The sequence below is a fragment of the Loa loa genome, assembly GCF_000183805.2.
Source record: "Loa loa unplaced genomic scaffold supercont3.172, whole genome shotgun sequence".
In the NCBI taxonomy this organism is placed as follows: domain Eukaryota; kingdom Metazoa; phylum Nematoda; class Chromadorea; order Rhabditida; family Onchocercidae; genus Loa; species Loa loa.
In genome coordinates this window covers 62,456-84,668 of record NW_018108352.1, presented here as the reverse complement: position 1 = coordinate 84,668, position 22,213 = coordinate 62,456, and the positions used below count along the sequence as shown (strand labels likewise).

The 22,213-nt window shown below is 33.9% G+C and overlaps 3 protein-coding genes across 3 annotated transcripts; 1 reads left to right on the top strand and 2 right to left on the bottom strand.

Annotated features, from left to right (window-relative positions):
* Positions 1-767: 767 nt before the first annotated feature.
* LOAG_00347 (polyprenyl synthetase) lies at positions 768-2,893 on the top strand (the record flags this gene model as incomplete). The annotated part of the gene is made up of 7 exons (XM_003135887.1): positions 768-872; positions 954-1,147; positions 1,407-1,572; positions 1,886-2,129; positions 2,324-2,464; positions 2,522-2,703; positions 2,813-2,893. 7 exons carry the CDS (start codon positions 768-770, stop codon positions 2,891-2,893), a joined length of 1,113 nt encoding a protein of 370 aa, XP_003135935.1.
* A 1,116-nt stretch (positions 2,894-4,009) lies between these two features.
* On the bottom strand, positions 4,010-14,443 carry LOAG_18007 (RalA-binding protein 1; the record flags this gene model as incomplete). Its single annotated transcript, XM_020450677.1, has 10 exons — positions 4,010-4,210; positions 4,748-4,933; positions 6,268-6,360; positions 6,707-6,824; positions 12,625-12,659; positions 12,985-13,256; positions 13,430-13,630; positions 13,795-13,911; positions 14,133-14,239; positions 14,391-14,443. The coding sequence occupies 10 exons, from the start codon at positions 14,441-14,443 to the stop codon at positions 4,010-4,012; spliced, it is 1,383 nt and encodes a 460-aa protein (XP_020305617.1).
* An 840-nt stretch (positions 14,444-15,283) lies between these two features.
* On the bottom strand, positions 15,284-22,086 carry LOAG_18006 (hypothetical protein; the record flags this gene model as incomplete). Its single annotated transcript, XM_020450676.1, has 19 exons — positions 15,284-15,597; positions 15,753-15,858; positions 16,030-16,138; positions 16,419-16,546; positions 16,630-16,724; positions 16,852-17,082; positions 17,116-17,209; positions 17,677-17,755; positions 18,174-18,343; positions 18,640-18,882; positions 19,141-19,269; positions 19,543-19,674; positions 19,914-20,027; positions 20,116-20,418; positions 20,488-20,612; positions 20,875-21,004; positions 21,319-21,388; positions 21,564-21,694; positions 22,006-22,086. 19 exons carry the CDS (start codon positions 22,084-22,086, stop codon positions 15,284-15,286), a joined length of 2,784 nt encoding a protein of 927 aa, XP_020305616.1.
* Positions 22,087-22,213: the final 127 nt, after the last annotated feature.

The window sequence follows — 22,213 nt, the reverse complement described above, 5'->3', positions numbered from 1 at the left end:
GTGAGGTGGGAAACATTTTCACAGTTGCGAATTAGAATATAAGTCCTGCAAGGTACTTGCAGATAAATCAGGATGAACCATTCGCTTTATAACCTCTATCTAAGCCTTTCTTGCTGATAATTTTAATCATTGCAAGTTTTCAGCTTTCACTTCGATCGATGGGTTATATGAAATGGCGTGCTAGGAGTTTATGTTATACACATTCCTTTTGGAAACGACAGCTGTCTTCTTCTCTGCTGCCGCAAAATGTAGTGCTTTTTCTAATTATTTAACGTCAAATTCTTAACGAATTAAATGTCAAATATTGCGAGTTAAGTTACGTGATGTTTTCAAATCGAATTAAAGGGACAAATACAGTCTATTTATCTTGTCCATTATTTGCCTTTGCAAATTTTATATAAAATTCTACTGAGCTAAAACATTGTGTCATTCGTGCTTTTTCTTGACAGATTACCGGACTTTCGGGAAAACTCAGGAAATGATATTATCCACCTGTCTTGGTTTAAAATTTCCATAAAACTTCAGATTTCGTGAAGTTTTAATAAAAAGATTGATTTTCCCATTTTGTAAATTTGCACACTCAAAAGAACGAGAAAAATTTGCAGAAGCAACAGAATTACATCTAAATTGTTTGAAATGATTAAAAGATATAGAATCATTGAGGAACTTTGCTGACGACACAGCACTATTTCACAGAGTAATCATAATAATTTATTGTGCAGTTCGTAGTTTTGCGTCAGCCCTTTATATCAACATCACCTCAAACCATGCGAGGATCAACTCGTAAATTTCATCGCCCATATCTGGTCGCCGAAGAAGTCTCCAGTACACGGTTGCCAGGCTTTGTCAGGGATAAGCTACAAGCACTTCAGGTAATTTCCTTATATCAGAGCATCTTGTGCTCATCAGATGTAATAATTTGTATCAGGCTTGAATTATGCTTCGTTTTACAGTCTGAAATCATGGAAATTCTCGTGCGAAATGCAGAAAACAGCTCGTCATTGTTATCGACGTGTTTTTCAAGTTCAGCATTCACGAAAACTTTCCAAGAAATGGCTAAATATTATTTTGATCAAGGCGGAAAATTGTTTCGGCCTACCATTTGTTTGTTGATGGCTAGAGCATGCAATCAGTTTGAGCCTAAATCGTTAGTTCTTCCTTTCTTGACATGTCTAGAAGCACTGTTAATATTTTGTTTCCATATTTATGGTTTTCATCTCCCGACTTCTGATCGCACACATCATAGAAGTTGTTAATTCCGCAATTGCAAAGAACCATGCAGTTTGTAAGACCACTCTATAGAATCATTTCATGTTCTTTTTTTTCGTTCACCGAGAAGTTTGGGCCATCTGATACATCGATTTTAAATCTTGAGTATCTTTTGAATTCGTCACATTTCTTTTCAGGATGTTAGTAGATTCGGGTCGTGAAACAGTAACAAGAAACCAGTACAAAATAGCGGTGATATCAGAAATGATACACACTGCATCATTGGTTCATGATGACGTTATCGATAAGGCTGATATAAGGCGTGGAAGTCGAACCGTAAATGCACTTTGGGGCAACAAAATGGTAACCGGTCTGTCCTATAGTTATCTTTTGTCGGAATTTTGACCACAACGAGAATTATATATTACATTTTAATGGCCTATAACCTGGTGTGCCGGTTTAGGCTAGAAGATGTAATGTTTTTATTATATTTTCGTTATCCCTAAAATAGCCAAAAATTTAAAACTTTAGCGAAACTTTGACGAAATCCCATTCTGGTTCATTGTTCTACATAGATTTCCGCTGAAACGTTTAGAATTTCTAACAACAGATTTCAAGGAAAAGCTATAATGATAGTTTTCATTATAGTTCTTATCGTTAGAAAAATATACTTCAGGCTGTATTGGTGGGAGATTTCATTCTTGCTCGTGCAACACAAGTGTTGTGTAGCATTGGAAGGCCGTCCGTCATTTCGGTGATGGCAACTATCATCGAAGATTTAGTGAAGGGCGAATTTATGCAAATGAATGATGGGACAGATTTAAATGCTACGCAGAGGTTCAACAAATATATGGCTAAAACATACTCAAAAACAGCATCCCTTTTCGCGAATAGTTGCAAATCAGCTGCAATGCTTTCAGGTCAGTAATAATAAGTCAGATAACTTTGAAAATTTCATAGAACTTTAAACCCAACTTGTCATGGTTGTTTGTGTTAAGTTTATTTATCTGTGTAGTTTTGTGTGTGGTAGGTATGACATTGACTAGTATACAAGTTCTATTTTGTGCTACAAATTTTATTCAGTTGGACTGTCGAAAAATTTATAAACTTTTAGATGTGTCAGAGGCAGACGAACTTTCCGCATATGAGTACGGGAAATCTTTGGGCATCGCCTTTCAAATGATCGATGACTTGCTGGATTATGTCTCCACATCTTCCGTTGCGGGAAAGCCGACTGCAAATGACCTCAAGTTAGGTAATTCATCTGCAATCTAATAAAGAACTAGTTTCTCAGTCAGATTTGTCGTTCTAGGACTTGCAACAGCTCCCGTTCTCTTCGCTGCCGAAGAATATCCTGAACTAAATAAGCTAATAACACGGAGTTTTTCTAAAGAGGGTGATGTAGAACTGGCTTGGGAAATTGTTGGTAACAGCACTGGTCTGCAAAAAACAAGAACCGCAGCTCGGGAACATGCTGAACACGCCGTCAAGATGGTACTAAAGCATTTTGTAGATTAACCTACTTCATAATTTTTCTGTCATGGATTTACTAAGGAAAATAGAATATTTCAGATAGTCGAGAAACATCTCTTAATACTTTCAGGTCCGCAACTTCCCTAATGGTGATGGAGTGCGCGATCATTTAATACGAATAGCTTTAGCACAAACTGAAAGAAATAGATAGTCGGAAGAACAGTGATGTCAGAACTTGTTTCTAGAAAATTCTCTAAACGAAGACGCAAGAATTTTAGCAAAGTTGACCAGTCCCGGTATCCTAGTTTTCAAAGGACTTTAGCATTAAGCAAGATAGCAAATGATGAACAAAATAGTAAATTTATCGCAGAAAATGTTTGCGTTATTTTTCAAAATAATATAATGCAACACTGCCGCATGAATTGTAAAATTCTTTGCTTATATTTGAATATATTGTTCCTTGTATGTTGTTTGCGCTGTTAGCTCAAAGTTTTTTCACCTTAGTGTCAAGTTATTTCGATGATAGAATTCGAACTCGAAATTTTACTAACTGATATATAAGAGTGGAAAACGCATCATTTACAAGTAAAATGACGGGTTCCTTCAAAGACCTCTCAAGAATGGGTACTGCATGCTAGTCTTTCCCCGTCCTCTTCAACTGAGTCATGTTTTTATACAAGGTGCCTGGCCTTCATTCGTCTTTCTCACTTTTACAATTATCATCTACCGTAACTACGAATTTGATACCTATTAGGAATTATCTCTCTTATTTTTCAAATATATTCCTAGTGCCTTCCAAGAAATTAGGTCCACTTCCCATCTTTACTTATTCCGTTAGGTTAGACTGAATTCATATTGTTTCGCCAAAAAACAATATAGAAATATTTTAATGGCGCCAAGATCTGCCTATACTGTTTTACCATTGCAAAGTCATGAAATATTATTTATTTCGTTGTTTTGAAGTCGAAAAAGCACTGAAAGCACTTGATCTTTGAATTTATCATGATTTATTATCTCACTGCACATCGTAATTCTATAAGGATTAATTGAGCTGAGGGTCAAAATAACATCAGACTCTTCCCTAATTTTTGCTTTACTCAATTTCCGGTTAATGTAAATTATATAGCATGTTTCAAAATGACTGCTTTTCACATATTACTTATTTTAAATGATCTTCCGGGTTGTTTTTAGGAAGTCTTTCCACTGTTAAATTGTCAGTAACAGTAAGCTGAAATCTGTATTCATGTGAACGACAATAAAACAATGATATGAAAGGTAATAAAACATTTCGTCCGTACAAGTTCAGAAAATACAATTCAATTAACAACTAAAATCTTGTAACTAATAATGTGAGCCTTTTGACAGCATTTAATTCAATCTGTGCCCGTAGTTGGCAGCAATCATTTCGAAGTGAAACTATTTGGGACAATAAATTATCTCTTTCCTTCTCTTCTTTTAGGCATTTATCGTGCCAGTATTCTTCCCCGTATTTGTCGTCGCTATTTTTTAAAGTTTCGGTGCTTTTGTTCTTAAAATAAATTTTTAAGAGCAAGCATCAATGTTATACTTGCAATAGCTCCAGCTGTACTTGAAAGCATTCAGCAGATATGCTATCTGTTTGGTTACTTATCCGGAAAATCAAAATAGATCAAAAAAAAAAAGTGGATATTTCATTTTGAGAGATGCCGAAGTGATTTTTTTTTGCAAATCCTTACATGTATGAAGTTGAAAAGCAACAATGCAAAGTTCCTTTAAGCTAATTCCTGAGCTTGCAAATTCCGTCACAGATCTTCGGAAGTACAGCTACCCCAGTGATTAACCAAGAGCAAAAAAAGGATTGCACACATCAATAACGCTACCTATCCTTACCTACGTGGGAATTCAAACAGTTACCATCTCAACGTTATTAAAATGAATTTCTAACTCACATAAGTAACTACAAACACCCACTAAAATGAACTATAGATATTTTCCCATCGATGATTTTCAACTACCCGCATTTTTTAGGTATATTAGCAAACATCGAAGTAGAAATAGGTCACCAAAAAGGAAAAAATAGACTTACTTCATTCATAGTATTTAAACATTTGTCCAAAGCAATTATTTGTAATTTATGACGAGCAATGTCTTCACGCAGAGCAGTAGAAGCGGCTAGTAACTGCTTCTCCACGAACATTTCCAGTGTTGGCGTCGGACCACCATTTTTTCGTGTTTCGATTTTTCCCGAATTTCTCATACGTATACTTTTGAGCTGAAATAGTACAGGTGAAAAGGAAATGTATTTGTAAGAGGCAAAATTAAACAAATTTGGGTGCAAAGTAATCGATCACATGAATAAAAATCACTGCATAAGCGAAAGACAAACAATGTGTAGATAGTATCTTCTGCAACTACTGTATGAACTTATCCCTCATTATGTCGTCAGCAGCTTGAATTCAGAAGTGCAGAACAGTTTGCATCCATCGGTTGTTCCAACTTTGAGATAAGGGCAGTGAACATTGTTGGACTAACCGTTGCAAAAAAAGAGCGTTCTGGGAAAACAGTATATTCAAGTTCTCAAGAGAGACTACAGTTAAGTAAATGAATAATGAATATTACGGGGAAACTTAATGCAAATAAAGTAATTGTGAATGACTATGTTATTTCGCTTATTTCAAAATATAACTAAGAAAATTCTTTCCTATATTCAAGTACATCCAAGTGTATGCCAGTCTTAGTTTTTTATTTTATTTGCAGAAGTGTCTATCTCAAAACGACAACTTTCCTAACAAGTAAATAACTTTAAAAAGTTTTGAGAGATCTGAGTTTGAGTCCTAAAAGGTTATACAACATGGCATACATTTTTTTAAAATACTGAATACATGAGGGGAACCTTCGGAAAGGAAGTGATTCGAACAATAAGACACAGTGTAATTCAAGCTCCAAAAATTTAGGAAATTTGAAAGTTTGGAGGAAAGTTTGTTAACCTTCTCTTCTTATATGCCAAATCCCGCTGTATAATGTATCCAAAAATGAATTTAATAATGTTAATTTAATTCCACAATGAATTAGTCTAAACAAAAAAATCGTAAAATCTTTAAAGGACTTTTTGAAATCGTTCCTGAAAATGAGAATGGTTTTAATAATTTCTTCCCTACGTATTTCACTGATGGTAGAAATGATTTGTTTGAAAAAAAGAGTTCCTTACAAGTTCAAAATTAATAATTCGCTCAAAATATAGACAAATTTTTCACTAATTTCTTTAAAAAGCTTCAGGAAGAAAAAAAATCAGTCGACGATGCTAGTAAAGTAAATTCCAGGGCTTCATTTTCTAAGATTTCAGAAAGGTTCAGAAAAAATGCCCCTTCCATTTGAATGAATGGCAGGCACCAATGTTGGAAATGGGCATTAGACGTGCTTAATGCTTGAAAATTAAATTGATCAAGCCTTGAGGCTGGATTCGTTTAATTCCTAAACATTGTTCAGAGCCTAGTCTGCTTACAATGGCCTCTTGAAAGCCAGTGAATTCAAGGAAGTACAGGTAACAAATAATCATACAAACAATTTCAATTTGCTGACACATGAGGAATAATACAAAATATTTACTTTTCTGCAGAGCATCGTGATTGCAGTCTGTACATCCCATAACTCCTCTTCTGCTTGTTTCGTTGGTAAATTTAATTCTCGAAGCTCTTCTACCTGCAAGTTAAAAAAATACTGCAGAAAAACAGATAATATGTTTAAAAAAATAGTGGATTTTTTAGTCAAAAACAGATATGAATTCAAAACTGTCGAATACTGATCAAAATTATCGATCATTTCGAAGTTTCCAAAAAAATAAGGATTTTCTGCGATATACAGGTTGAAACAAAAAAGTACATGAAATATACAGAAATTTCAATTATGCATATTTCTCAGGGTGAAATACAACATTTGATATATGAAATCCTCATGAAAAATACTATCACGGTTGTCTCCGGTTTTCTGCGGAATGCATCTTAAAACAAGAATATTACTTGCAACAAATTTAACCACAAAAGGTTACTTGCAAATGAAGCTGTTGCAAACGACTTCGCTGCTTCCGTTCCTCGTCACGGAGCTCTTCCTCGGAGTCCGATAAATTTCCTTCGCAAATAATCCTTGGTGATTTTGGTGCCACATACCTTGAAGTATATGTGTTTTACATACAGCTATTAATGTACACTTAATGCTTAATTTATTTCTAAGCATCACTCGCTTTGTTGTTCAACTAATCTCTGTCAAATGAAAACCATATTTTAGACGTCACGCACATTTAAATGAAGAGGAAGAGCTCATCAACGTTATTTTCAAGAATAAAATTGCCGAGATACTATACGACCAGAAAATCTTTAAATATTGATTAACTTTAAAAAACTTTCAAAAAAACAGGGCATAGACAATTTTAAAAGCAAACAAATCATAAAACGATAAGTTTCATTCAAATTCCACTGCCCTATGGTACACTTTCGAAAGCAATGACATTTTTTTTTTTTGTTGAAAGCAATATTTAAGGCCTGAAAAAAATGAAACTCGTATAGGTTGTATCATGTTTGGAGAAGTAACAAATGAATAAATACAATACCTTTACAATATCATGTGTAAATACAGTATCCATCATGTATAAATGATGGATATTTCAGGACCACAATTAACATGAATCAAAATGTTACCTTTTACATACAAAACAAATTAATCCTCAACGTTTTACATGTAGAATGAAATTCCACAAAAAAATTGTTCACAGGAATGCGGACAGAAAAGAGAAACTCGAATCTTAAGAATGGCAGAAAAATTAGAAGAAAATAGCGAAAATATCGAAATAAAGATGGAGAAGACAACGGCACAACGAAGAGGATATGACAAAAGAAAACCAGAATAGTAGTAGTAGCGGTAGTAATGGTAGTAGTGGCCTTTCTTGTGTGAGGAAATCCACTATATTTTCTTTAGAAGGATCGTATTTGGGTCGTTTAGTGACTGATACCATCATCATCAATTTCATTACCACCGCTACCAAACTCTTCAACGATGACAATTCCACTGACATTAGTAACCAGAAATGAAGTCAACAATCTCAAATCAACTTCAAAATCAACAAAAAGGAAACTCTATGAAGCATTTCTGGATGAAGTACCTAATCACCACGAAAGATCTAAAAAACCTCTGCTTCAATCATCAATTTTTCTGCTTTCTGGTATTCAATCTTTAAAATTGCTTTTAAACACTGCGAAAATTCAACCATGCCAAGTGAGAACTTATCCTTCGGTATTTATTACAATTCACAAGAAACAAGTGCAAATTCAGGACATCTTAATTTATTTCTATTTGCTGTTTACTTTGCTGCCATTATTCATCGTGAAAGCGCAACAATCTGATTCAATCCCCGGTTGTCCTGCCCTTAGCGCAATCGCTAATACTGATTCTTATAACGGAAGCTTTTGCTTCTGTAATCTTCGGGATAATGGTCATGTAGATATCAGCTGTTTGTATAGTTCTACTGTGGAACAATTTAAAAGAGCACTCCTTGCTGTTACTGCTACAAAAAAAACCGTTCAACAGGTTAGTTTTTCCCCGAAATCAGGAAAGACAAACAGGAAAAGCAGACAATACTTGCGCCCTAAGTTTAAAATTTTCTGAAGGATTGTAACAATACTTGGTATGTTATTTCATCAGGAACCGGAAAACTCCGTTTTTTGCGATAGTGCTCCATAACCAATCGATATTCTTAATCATTCAAAGTAGTGAAAGTATCATTTTCCGACATTTTTTTTGGAGAAATCAAAGAACTGAAAAGTTATTTTCAACTATCAACTACCAATTTATATGTTTGGTAATCGGAACGTAATTTAGTGAGATTTAAGTTGTGTCCCAGTCTAATTAAGTTGTAATTAATCACAACTAACTTCCTTTACTTCTTGGTATCACTCATCCAAATCAGAAATTTTGAAGGTAACATTAAGTCGCGTTAAATTTGATGGCATGCTACCTGGAAAAATTTTCGACAGTCCCTATGCGCTTCTGCAAATCATATACATTGGTTAGCTTACCATTAATGAATTAATTACTTTCTCTACCCACTCCTAACTGAACGTTACAACATTTGGTCTTCAGCTACCTTTAAACACACAAATTTGAACCGAATTTTTACTTACTTTACTATGCGGAAGGTTCGAATTTCAGACAAATGTGCTGAGAGCGCTTCCCTGAGCATTCACGATGATTCATTTCACGGTCTAGCCGAGCACTTGCAAGAACTTTACATTACCGACTGCAATCTAGAGCAATACCCACGAACAGCAATTCAAAATTTAACGAAACTGAGGACTTTATCATTGGCTTACAACAAGTTGACTAGGCTGGTAAAGACGGATTTCCAGACACTAAAACACGTGAGCCTTAGCGGCAAATTTTTAGGCCTAAAGGCTACTTTCGAGAATAATTATTCTTGAGAAAAATTCTTGAAAAAAATCCTCTTTTCATTTTAAGAACCAAAATTAACCGAGAAATTATACCGGGATTTGTTTCAAGGATTTAAATTAGTATTCTGCATGAGCAAAACAGTTAATGACATTCTCAAATTTTCATTCCTTTAATTCAGATTGTTTCTTTTCTTGCCATGACCCTAATTCGAAGAGTTCCATGTAGTTATTCCAAGGCTTTATTGGAAATAAATTTGACTCTTATTTCCATCATTTCAAATGTCATTTTTAGCTGGAAACTCTGAATCTCGAGGGAAATTTCATATCATCGTTGGAAAATGGGACATTATCCGTACTTCGCAATTCCTTAAAAAAGCTTAGTATTGGAAATTACAATTCATTCAGTAACATCTTCGACGAAATTTCACAACTCAAAGAACTCCAAGTAGAAATTAAATAGTTTGGAAATTTCAATAAATGTTTTAAGCATGAAAATTTAAGTGTTTAAAATAACAAAAAATTATTAAGAGTTTATAATTTATTATGCATTTTTATTAATCTTAAAATGCGACTCGAGGATCGAAACAACTGACTTCAAAATGTACGGAAATACATCCAGAAGTAGGTGTACTTACAAGCCGAAATCGATACACCAGGTTCTAGATATGGGTCGAGCAGATGGTATCACTAATATAACGCAAGGAACATTCGGAAGACTGAATAAATTAGAGAAGTTACTACTACCCGGATGTAGTTTGACGGTCATCCATAAGAACACTTTCCAAGGTCTTACGAAACTTACAGAGGTAAATGCAGTTTTCATTTGATGAAAGAAAAATATAACCTATGAGAATAAGTGAAGAATATTCGAAATTGAAAGGGTAAAAGTGGAATAAATGAATTTAGTTCCTAACGATTAATATATAAAATGGTGCTGGAAACTTACAGCTTGATTTACGAATCAATTTATTGTATGAAGTGGAATGTGGAAGTTTCGCTTGGACACCAAGTCTACAACGCCTATCACTTGCCGGAAATTATCTAAACAAAAGTTTAGCATGCTGGTGGGATGGGCTGGAGCATTTGACAGAACTCGATCTTGGATGGAATGAGTTTTCATTTTTGGAAAACAATGCCTTCTTCAAACTTGGTCCAACACTTAGCTTCTTAAATCTTCGGCATAATAAACAACTAGTGCATGCAAGTTTTGGTTCATCAAATTTTTTAAGGAAAATAGAGCCTAAATTTCGCATGAGAAAATTTCACTAACAAAATGATATTAATTTGAAAGCATTATTAAAAAAAAACATATGATTTGCCCTCACTACTCCATTTCCGCAAATAAATAGAATTTTGAAGATCGATGAAGATGCTTTCAATGGACTCAGTAATCTCCGTCGCTTAAATATGAGCGAAATAAGTATTACAGAATTTAATAACACCCTCAGACATCTCTCTTCACTAAAGGTAAACGATCCGATATAAAACTGCTAAAGTTGAGTTAAAATTACCTCGATCCTAAACAAAATTAAAAACCTTCCAAAATTTTCATACTTTGTTTTGGTTGACCTTAGGAATTAGAAAAGTTAATAGGCTCAAAATGTTGAGATAGTCATTGGATAAAAATTTCGAATCGAAGTTCGTAATGAAATCTAAGTCAATCCGGACGGATGAATTTCTCAACTTTTGAGTTTTTTCGAATACCAGGAAATTAAAGGAGTTGGACTTAAGCAAAGGAAAACTGCAACATATCGATGAAAGCGATTTAGAAGGTCAAAATGAAAAGCTGGAAGAACTAACCTTACGCGACAACCAGCTGACAACTCTATCACGCAGTGTACTGGAAAACATGAAAAACTTACGCGTACTGGACCTATCAAATAACCAATGGCTGTGTGATGAAAACATGGAAGCAGGTATGCTCTTTTAAAAATCAATCTCACAAAACTGAGGAAATCAACAAATTTCCTGAAAAGGAATTAAAATGAACCGAAGTAAAATAAGTTCAATTTAACCGAATATATTTTGCTAGAACTACTAAAATGCAGAGAAATAAAACCAGAAAACCTGGATTAATCCCTCCCTTGCTAAAGAAGTACTGTTCAACAAATAAAAATGAACCCATAGCTAATTTCAGTGGTGGAAGAAATCGAACTGAAGTACAAAGAAGCAGTTCTGCTAGACCGAGAATTCATGTTACTGCACGCTAACGAAACAAGTTGTAACCGTCCCCATATTTTACGAGGACAAGCTATAATGAATGTAATTAAAGATTCATTCACGATGTATAACTCAAGCGATGATGTCATCTATTCAACGGCATCAACATTTTCAACAATGGATAACAACATAAAACTAGAGAACATTAGTACAAGCCTTCTCAACAAATTTCTAGCCGTAAGTTGAAACATACGTTAATTTTTCTACAATATTACTGTTGTAAAATCCCACAAATTACAAATTAATTAATAAGAGCACTGACTATATACAGAAGTGTCATAAGAAGTCTAACAGAAACGTGTCACAGTTATTAAATCATATTTAATATGAAACAAATGAAAAATAGATAAATTTGCATAATGTTATTTGAAAGAATCATGAAAAGGTATCAGACAGATATATTTTCAAAAAAAGAAAGGAATCCATCATAACTTTAACTTGAATACTTCACCAATATACTTCTCATGAATTTTTCAAAAATCTACAGGTTTTCTATGACACCCATACACTAACTTGAAATTAGCTCTAAAATAAATCCCTCATATTTAAAACCTTAATAATTCATTCCAGAAAGATGGTTTAATTGGTGATGAAAATGCAAAATCCGAGCATCACCAAAATACATCCGTGTCTGTACATTCCTTATACCACGTGAATATGAAAACTGAATTAGTCAGTGAGCAAACCAAAACTAATCCTGTACCAATAATTATTGCTGTTGTTATGCTTACAATCATCTCCACTGTTATCATCGTTGCTGTCATCAGACATTTGAAGGTAAGTCAACTTCCCGTTTTTTTTTTCAGCATAAATTATCAAATATCCGCATTTTGAATTTGAAAAATTGAAACCAACCAGCAAAACATGTTATTTTTAAAATTAAATTACTTGCCAAGAGTAGCTCAACCATCATTATGTGAATTCAACGTAATCTTAACAGAAAGTTATAATTCTAAGCGCATGGAAAGTTTTATAGAAACAGAAGAGTGAGGCACAGCAGCCAATCAATTTTGAAATGCGTGATAAAGTGTAAGTATTTGTAATTTTATCCAAATTAAAAATTAAAACATTGAAAATTGAAAATTTTTTTAGGAACTGAAACTTCAAAATATGAGGTTTTTTGAATTAAATTACTTGTCAAGATGCCTTAACCAGGAACGAATTGAAGACTAAATTTTTACATCACAAATCAATTCGATAACTGCTAAACATCTCTATTTCAGAGTAACAGGTGATGCAAAACTGAAAAACCAATCGAAGTTGCATGAATTGATCAAAGACCGTGCTTAAAATGAAAAGAACTTACCGTTTGATTTGAATATCTTCGAATAGATACACCATCTGAAATGTGATATAAAAGATAATATCAAAATCTAATTCGAGAAAAGCTTCATTTTCATTTTTAAGAAAAAAAAGGAAGGAAAAAAAGACTTTTGTTCTGTTGCAAAAACACATATCCAAAGAAGCGATAAATGGTAATGGACTGAAGGTCCGATTTCCTGTGCTATTTTGATATGTGGTGGTATATTTGTTTACAGTTTATCATATTACTTAATTAACCGCTCCATGTCAACCTACAGAAAAATAAAAATCAAAGCCTATTCTGAATTTTGATACAAACGGGGGAATTTTAATAAAACATAATTTCTTCTAAATGATAACTTACAGAAGAAGAATGATATTTCATTAGGATGACATTGGAAGCGTTGAGCAAGAATATTCGAACAAGAGCTTGTGATACATTGAGCGTGGCCTGTAGAATCAACCCAAGTGCAACCATACCCATTTTATTTTTATCACTATTCTGCAATATCATTTGAGAATGTATGAATATGTATGCTAATAACATATAATTTTCTTCTGGTAGCGAAATCAGTTGCGCTTTCAACATATCTGCTACCAAACAACGACATGGTGACAACGTTCCACATGGACAATCTGAAATGAAACAAGAAAATTCTGAAGTTCATCTTCATTGTATCGATTTTATAATTGAAAAACTGAAAACAAAGCTAGCTGCATACTTTTGTGTGATTTAGACCCGATAGCAATAAAAGGAAAATCGCTAGAAAATAAGAGAAAGACAACAACAAGCTGAAAGCGCAACAAACTTGAAGCAATCTTTTCAAATATTGGTCGTTTTTCATTAGTTAGGATATGTTCCGGAAGCTGGTGCAAAAATCTTTTCAGTAATCCCGAGGCATCGTGAATATCTTCCAGCTGAATGGAGTGTCTCGAATTTACTGCTTCTTCAAGTTTATCCAAATTTGCTTTTGGCGCGGAAATCCGATGAATCCCTTCGACACATAATCCTCAATAGGTCTATGCACTTATAACCTCACAAAACTTATTGTACTAACTAGTAAGACACCAATTTTACGGTTATGAAATAATGAAAAATCCTAAATAATGATTGTCAGAATGTTCCAGCATTTAATTATCCAATAAAATGTCAAACGACACAAAACAATTGGACCTTTCTCATTAATGCAATCGATGCATTGCCTAACAACAACTGGTAGTGGAATTCCATCGTGAGAACCCATTCGTAAAACAGCCAAAGTAAGTGGTACTGCGAAAATTGCATGTTCTCCTAAATGTGAAAAATGGAACCGGTTCAAGCTTTTGTAAGCATTTTCAACGATAGGGAAAACTTAGTGTAAATGATCTTTAGTAACTGTTACGTCGTTATAAAAAAAAGCGCCTCCAAAGAAAATCGTCGATATTTCATCAAAATTAATCAATAAACTTCTTTAAATGTAAAAACAATTTCAAAACTTTTCATTTCTAGTAGTGGAAAACTAAAGAAACTACCAGTAAATGGAGATATAATGAGCGCTTCTTTCTCAATATGCTGTCCTTTCTTTTTATTTTTTGACTTCTTACCGAATACAATCACTTTCTTAGACCGCTCTTTTGTTCTAAAAAGAAAATTAGTGAATACAGTACTACTGGAAACGAATGTTTAACTTACTCAATTAAAACAACAAATGGAAACAAAATTTCACACAGATTGGAATCAAACCTATTTTTTCACATAACGGATTTATGATCAGAATATCAAAGACATACTCCAACGGACAATAATCTTCACGTCTAGCTTTAGTTCTTCTCTTCTCTTCCATATTTCTCCTATTATCTGCAACAAGAATTTGCAGATCAGACCGGCACATTTCTAATACCAAGAATTTCTTCAAAAGCTTGATAAGCTGTCTAATCAAATCAACAAGTCAAAAGTTACTCCTCACCGAAAGATAAACGCTCCTCCTCCTCATTTCTAACCATAGTTCCGATTTGTTATAGTCCCTTTAAATGATCGTAAGCAATTCCTTTTAGAGGACATTGTAGAACAATTTTAAATAACTCAAAATATTCATCAACGTTGGTTAGGAATTGGATTAAATCCTCGATCATGATTCAGCCACAAACAAGCGGTAATGAGGTAATGAGGAGAAAACGGAAAAGTCGAAGCCGAAATCTGAACATTTTCTGCATCAAAACTGTTAATAATTCTGAATAGTTTTATTACAGCACGTCAAAATTTGTATATGAACAAACAGTAAATTACAAAGTAAGCTGAATAATAATGCAGTACAATGAAAATGATTATACAAAGGTTAGAGCAGAGCACAAATGTGATGCCCAACCAATACACCTCACATTTTCCGACCAGCAAGTCGATGAAGTCTTCAACCCAATAAATATCTTACAACGCGCCGCGCTTGAAACTTTCAAAAATAAAATTTGAAATTTCGGTCATTTTTCAAAGATATTTTATATGGTTAACACTGATGAAACAGACAATTCAACTGAAGCTGACAAATATAAAAATTGGGGATTACTATTCATACGATTTTACACAAGAAAAAGTGATAGAAACTGATTAAATAAGAAGGCTGTTCAGAACAAAGAATAACAATAAAACAGCAATGTATAAAAATAGAATTTTTGAGAATATCAAGCCTTCATTTTTTCAAGATTGCAAGTGCTTTCAACATACTTTCTATAGCCGTCTTAGAATCTTCATAACTCAATGCACTTACGGCATATTTGGCATACTTCTGCGCTTCCATATAATCATCTAGGGTTAATCTTCCACTATTACTATTCTCAGACACTTCCTGCGATGTTCTCATAGTATCGGGGATATGTAACGTCTCATATGTTTCTACCACTGGGGCTGAATCCAAAACTGTATGCGAACAAGCGACAGGATTGGGTAGAATGCTAGGTTGAACAGGTCCACTCGCAGTAGACTGAGGCTCTTCTCTCGTTTCAGCTGCAAATATTAATTATAAGGAAAGTTTTGTTATATTTCCAAATGTTTATAAAGCCGGTAGGAAAATAAGGAAAATTATCATCAGCTTTAGCAAAGTTTCAAAACAGCAGGTAGGAAATAAGACATTAAGTTTTCACAATGAAAATGAAGTATACTTTGAGGGATTGTCATATCAAAATCTTTCAGATCACCAACTTGACCACCACTTGATCCAGGTTTCGGGGTCTCGCCATTTTTCATACAACTGTGTATGTATGCAGCCTAAAATATTGATTTAAACAAAAAAAGCGTTGTTTAAAGTAGCAGTGTAAATCAACCAATATTACTTATAATACATGCAACAAAATTCAAAAACCAGACCTAGACAAATATACAAAATGAACAATAGATGAAATGAAAACAATAAATGTAAAATGGAAACAGTACTGCAACCTTCCACTTAGCGTACTTTCTGGTTGCAATGAGATTCTCATCCAGTTCTCCAAAAAGGGTTAAAACATCGATTAAATGTCCGGCCACATAAAAAGCCTTGATAACACCTCTGAAAATTATGGGCATAAGTAAAATATTACGAAGTATACAACAAATTTATTTGTCTTATGAAGGAAAAATGAATGAAATACATGAATCATGTCTATAGACCTCTCCGAGTGTAACAAAAAAGAAAAGAAATGAAGTGACCCAAAAGGGTTCTTTTAATGTATTAATTTATGATTATATTTTCCTGCAGCTCGGCGTCTTTAAATCGTAGCATTCTTAATCAAGCAGGAAAAACTTGAAGATTCTTACATCGAAATTTGTGGAATTCTGTGCAAAATTACTTCGTAAAATTCGACTGCCGATCATTTTTGTCCGCATAATCGAACAGTTTCACTGCAAAATTTTCGATATGGGCTTGAGCTACCAAATCCTGCGTCAGTGCTTCTTGTCCATCTAATTTCTTCTTCATCTATAGTTATTGAACTATTAAATCACCAGACTTTTGATTTAGTTATTGTAAATTAAGAATCAAAGACTTCATAAAGAATTTACATCTTCCAATATTGAAAGCAATGATGTAAGGTATTGCAGAGCTTCTGGAGACTTCTTGTCTATATCCATCCCACTTTGTACAGCATAAAACAGACCTAAACGGCGGATCCTTTCATTTATAAAATCCTAAAATCTTCGTAGAAGTGAAACATAACCAGTTACAAATCTAAGGATCCTTTCAATGATGTTCTCGGCAGCTCTTCAAAACGATCTCAAACTTACACCAATAATGGATGATCGGATCACGACCTGCATTTTCAGCGCCTATTTTTACATAGTGTGCAATTGGACGTAAAGACTGAGGAATTGGCACCACAGAATCCATTAATCCCAACGCACCAGCCACAAATCGAGCATGAAAACAATGCGGTAACCAATTTAATCTTTGATTTCTATCTACAATAGCCAATATTGCCTGATCCTCAATATAACGCAGCCCGAGAAATGCAACAACTGTAAAAGCACAAATAAATGCAATACCTCAACCGTTCTTCCCCTCAATTCTGATTTTCGAAATACGATTAGTGCGCTGATCTTCAGTCACGAATGCTATTTTATCATGGCAGTCATCCAGGTTTAGCTTTAAAAATACATAACGATAGATGAAACAACTGCTCCAAAAACTGTGCATTCAAATAATTTTATTAACAGATTCTCCATTTCGATAAAATAGAAAAATCGCAAGAAATTATGTCTTCCAAACACTGCACACCGAGCGGTGAAAAAAGAAATATCATAAACATAGAAGAAGTGTCTAAACAAACTATGCAAAAATGAGATCAAAAGAGTTCAAGCAAGGAAAGGAAGACTTTTTTCAAACGTTATTTGCGTATCACAGTTGATAGGTAAGTACACTGTGAAACAATCGTAAGACTCTTGCAAGCCATCCTCATTGAATTAGGTGTATAAAGATCTGCCTATACACAGGGATGATTTCTGTTAAAGGAATAAAGACGCTTATCGATAAACTTGACAACGAAACCGTAAGTGTCGGTGATGTTAGAGGGCATGTATTTCTGGTGTATAAGTGAACAAAATAAAAAATACCCATGTGTGTAAAAGTAGGAAATACATGAAGAAAAAGAAACGGAACATAGGGCTACGCATAAATACTGCAAGACGTAACCTGAAAAGAAATTTGTAAACCTCATTAGAATTGGCAAAATTAGCATTGAAAGATTGATTTGTATTAAGATTTACATGTGAATTAAGATAAATAGATAAACTAATGCATCGCAGGTATACAAGTAAGCAGAGTGAAAAATACCCATAAAGCTGTTCATAAATACTGCTGGATGGTTAAAAAAACTTTCACACTAAGAAAAAGTCGAAATATAGGGCTGCGTATGAATGAAAGATCAAAACTGATTTATACATTAAATCATCCATATAGATTCAGTAGCAGTTAAGCATTATTGATGTGCATAAAACTCTAAGTTGAAAAAAAACCCACACACATTATCTTTCTACTAAGTGACAAATGATACAAGCCAAATACTTTTCAAAATGCTTTGGGAAATTATCAAAATCAGTAAAATTCTCACCCGAGATGATCAAAAGTACAAACTGCAAGTTTAGCAGTTCGAATAAGCATGTTATCCGCGTGTGAAATTGTAAGTGACGAGGAACTCTGACCGCTTACATTGACGCCACTCCCTCGCATTTCAATCGTAACTGCTTTAACTGCAGCTGTTTCAGCACTTCTGCATGCATACTGAAATAACGCAATTTCAACAAAACAAGATAACCAAATGCTCTGAACATCAAAAATTGAGTTTCACAGATGAATAAAAAAGAACTGCATTTGCACAGCATTACTGTTGTTTGAATAGTTTTCAATCAACTCAGTTGGAACTATGGGAAATGTTAGAAACACTATCTAAAAAATATATAAATTCATGACAATTTGTTGAATGACAGGATGAAAACACATGGAACTGCTTGATTTAATTCAGTTAAAGGTAGAATATGGTACCAAATCTGAATTCAGAAAGAATAAAGAAAAATAACTTCAGTGTGTTTAAGCCGCAACTCAAGTGCTCTTTTTTCACTTTCAATCCTTTCGATAGCTGTTTGCTTCGAAATCAGTTTTTCACTTAAAAGCGAAATTTTCTGCTCCATTTCACCAATTTCGTATCGTTTACTCGTCTTCTTTTCTTCCATTAGTTTCGCTAGTTCTATATCTTTTTCAGCAAGTTTTCTTTCAATTGCTTCTTCCTGTCTACGCATTTCCGCTTGTAAAAAATCGTATTCCTAAAAAGGAAATATTGAAAAAAGAAAGTTTGATTGGGATATAGCCAAATAGATTTGTATTATCCTTTTCATGCTACTAATTAATAAGAAATAATGCGATCTGAAGTTACTATATATGCATAAAGACATGAGAGAGTTAATGAGAGTTCACTCAGTAGAGAAGCTATTAACACAGAAAACCCGTAGTCAACCTACAAGAACTTTCCATCGCATAGGAGATTTCCATAAATAAGCTATTCAACAAAGGAGACTACCAACTAGCTGAGTTCTTTCCATTTGCTCTCTGTATTGGTTTGCCTGAGATAAATGGTGGTGTATCTGATTTAAAAGGTTTTCTCTTTGTGCTCCAGAAGCTCGCTGTTCATCACGTAATCTATTTTCCATTTCCTCAAAAAATTAATTTGTGAGAAACATATTCCGCATTTGCTTCTCCATACAGTAAAAAGAAGTCTTCGACTACGTTAGAATCAGTAAGTGAAGTTTCTGAAAAATTTAGCAGGTACACTTTGCATAGATGATCCGGAGTATCTAAAACGAAAAAAAAACGCCAAGAAATTGAGTCAACGTCTCGCTTCTGCTGGACAGAGCATATTAAATTATATTTTTATCAAAAATTACAAGTTCAATCCAAGCAGAAATAAAAGTTAGAACTGCAGCTACCTGTATGTCTCCTTTAAGATTATAGATGACAAACTGCGACTGCTGAAGATCATCCTTTAATAGATCAAGTTCACATCGCAATTCTTCTAGTTCGACACTGTTTATCACACTTTCTGATCCAATAGAAGAATTCTACAAATTATTATTTTAAAATCAAAACGAATCTAAGCTGTAAAATAAGACTGCAAGTCTAAAATTTTTTCTATTCGTAATGAAATGAACTGTAGTAATGAAACGATTTAATGCAAAATTATGATAGTCACGGCAATAAATTGTGACAAACAATCATAATACAACTTTTAAGCAATGATATATGCTTGCAGGCAAGCAGACAAAGTCAATCATTAAAAAAAGAAATATTTAGATGAAACCTCTTTCAAAGACGCTAAAAGATTTTCCTTCGCAGACAAAATTTTTTGGGCTCTTTGTTTATATTCATCAAATTCATGTTTGTTCGTTTCTAGATTACACTTCGCAAGCCTCATCTGTAATTCTTGAGCGTACATAGCATAAAATCGTAAATTTAACCAAAGAAATCATAAAAGGAGAAACGAAATAACAAAGTTTGCAAACCTCTTCCATCAAATTCTGTTCATTAACTTCCATCTTCAGAATTTTTGTTCTCAGTTTTTGCAATTCTTTCTCGTTCTCCGAATTTTCATTATTGGCTGATTTTAAACGTTTCACATAACTTTCCTCTCGTTTTTTGAATTCTTCTTTTTCTCTATCATGCTCACGTTGGAGTTTTTTCAAACTGAATGACTGATCATTAACGATGTTGCCATTTTTTGCTTCCAGTTCCTTCTTTATTAACTTCAACTCTTTAGTGAGTTCTGCTATCTGGGCATTCTTTTTGATTTTGACTTCCTCTGCTTCCTGAAATAGGTCCAAGTAACCAAAAAGGTGAATGAATTAATGCTAGACAATCAATGTATTAAATTTTACCTGCAATCGAACAGACAATACAGCTATCTGACTTTCTTTTATATCCAAACATTTCACAGTATCCGAATACTGCGTCTTTAAATATTCCTCACTTGTATATGCTTCGGGTGTTGTTTGGTTGACATCTAAAATTTAAATAAGCTGCTGCTTCGCACTTGTTACTACACTGTATTACATTTGAAAACAGAAAATGGCATCTCGGTCGTTAAAAATCGAATGACTCAAAACAAAAGAAAGAAAAAAAAGGAAAAGAAGGTAGAAACGGACCCAGAAAAACAGGACTGGAAACAGCATGCTTATACATGTGACAGAAAGTTTCCAGAAATCACGCCTACTAAGCAAAAATTACAAAAATATTTGGATGAAGAGAAATATATTAAAGTTCACTCGCAAGGTGAGAGTTCGCTGCTGAAAAACAACTCGCTACGGAAGAACAGCGGCTTGATGTTGGTTCATTTGAATTATTTAGATAAGCGATCAATTCATCGTCTTTTTTCTGTTGCAAATTCGGCTTGACCTAAATGTATATATATATATATATATATGGTCTGTCCTAGAAAGTTTATTCACGGTAGAAATTTTTGATGAGAATTCAAAATTAAAGCAAATTACGACTGCAACAAAGACAAGTGCTGCATTAATGATTAAGGACAACTAATAATGTTTGTTCAACCTTAATCGCTCTTTTATTTGTTAGAAAATTTCTGTAGTTAAGCAACCCAGTTTTTAATATATATCTTTCCTGCACACCCACATCTAGGTATCTTACTGAATTCCAGAACGGTGACTGGTGAGAAGTTTTGAGTGAGTTAGGGAGGAAGTGATGAAAACGAAGTGATACGAAACGGAAACAACTAGTGAGTCATTAAATGAAACAAATCCATAAGTTCCCTTAGAAGTGCTGATATTCTGTTGTATTTGGCATATATTACAAAAATTTATGAGATATTTTTCACTTGCAGAACACAAAATTTTACAATTTGTGCAGCCAATATCTTGATAAGTGCATGGTCAGTAAATTCATGAAAGCACTGCTTAAATAGCAAATGACCACTATTTGTTACATGCTAATATACCTTATTTGATGCATAGTTGCTGCTTCTACAATCCCTGACTGAGGTTTTTCCAATTTCTTTGTTCCCTGCCCTTCATTGTCAATCAGACTCACTGCTGAATCACTCTTACCTTTTCTCGTGTTTCTTAATGCCTGAAATTGCACTGAAATGTTCATGAAACCTTTAAATATTACCTTCAATAAATGTAAAAAATCAAAATTTAAAGGAAAGCAAACTATTCACTTGACAGTCTTATAAGTACTACTGTTTATGAGCTAGTGCTTAATACATGCTTGACAATAACAACACTTCTTAAACAATTCTGAAGCAGCTCATGGATTACGATTGTTTAAAACTGATATCAATAATTGCTGAGATATGTATTCGTGCCTTGCTACTGTATCATTTGACATTTGATTCTATACAGCTCTTTCAAAAATAGGATATCTAAAAAAAATCATACGACAGCAGCGTTTTGGTCAATTTGGTTGAGCAAATCTTCGGCACGACCAGCAATATGTGACACTTTCGTAAGCCAAGACATGAAGCACCACCACCTGCAACAAACTATCCAACGATTACGCCGCATAAATCCTCTTATGTTTCAAATTCCCAGTACAAAACAATCCCTTACATGCCCCACTTCTACTATCCTAAACAGGATGTAAAGG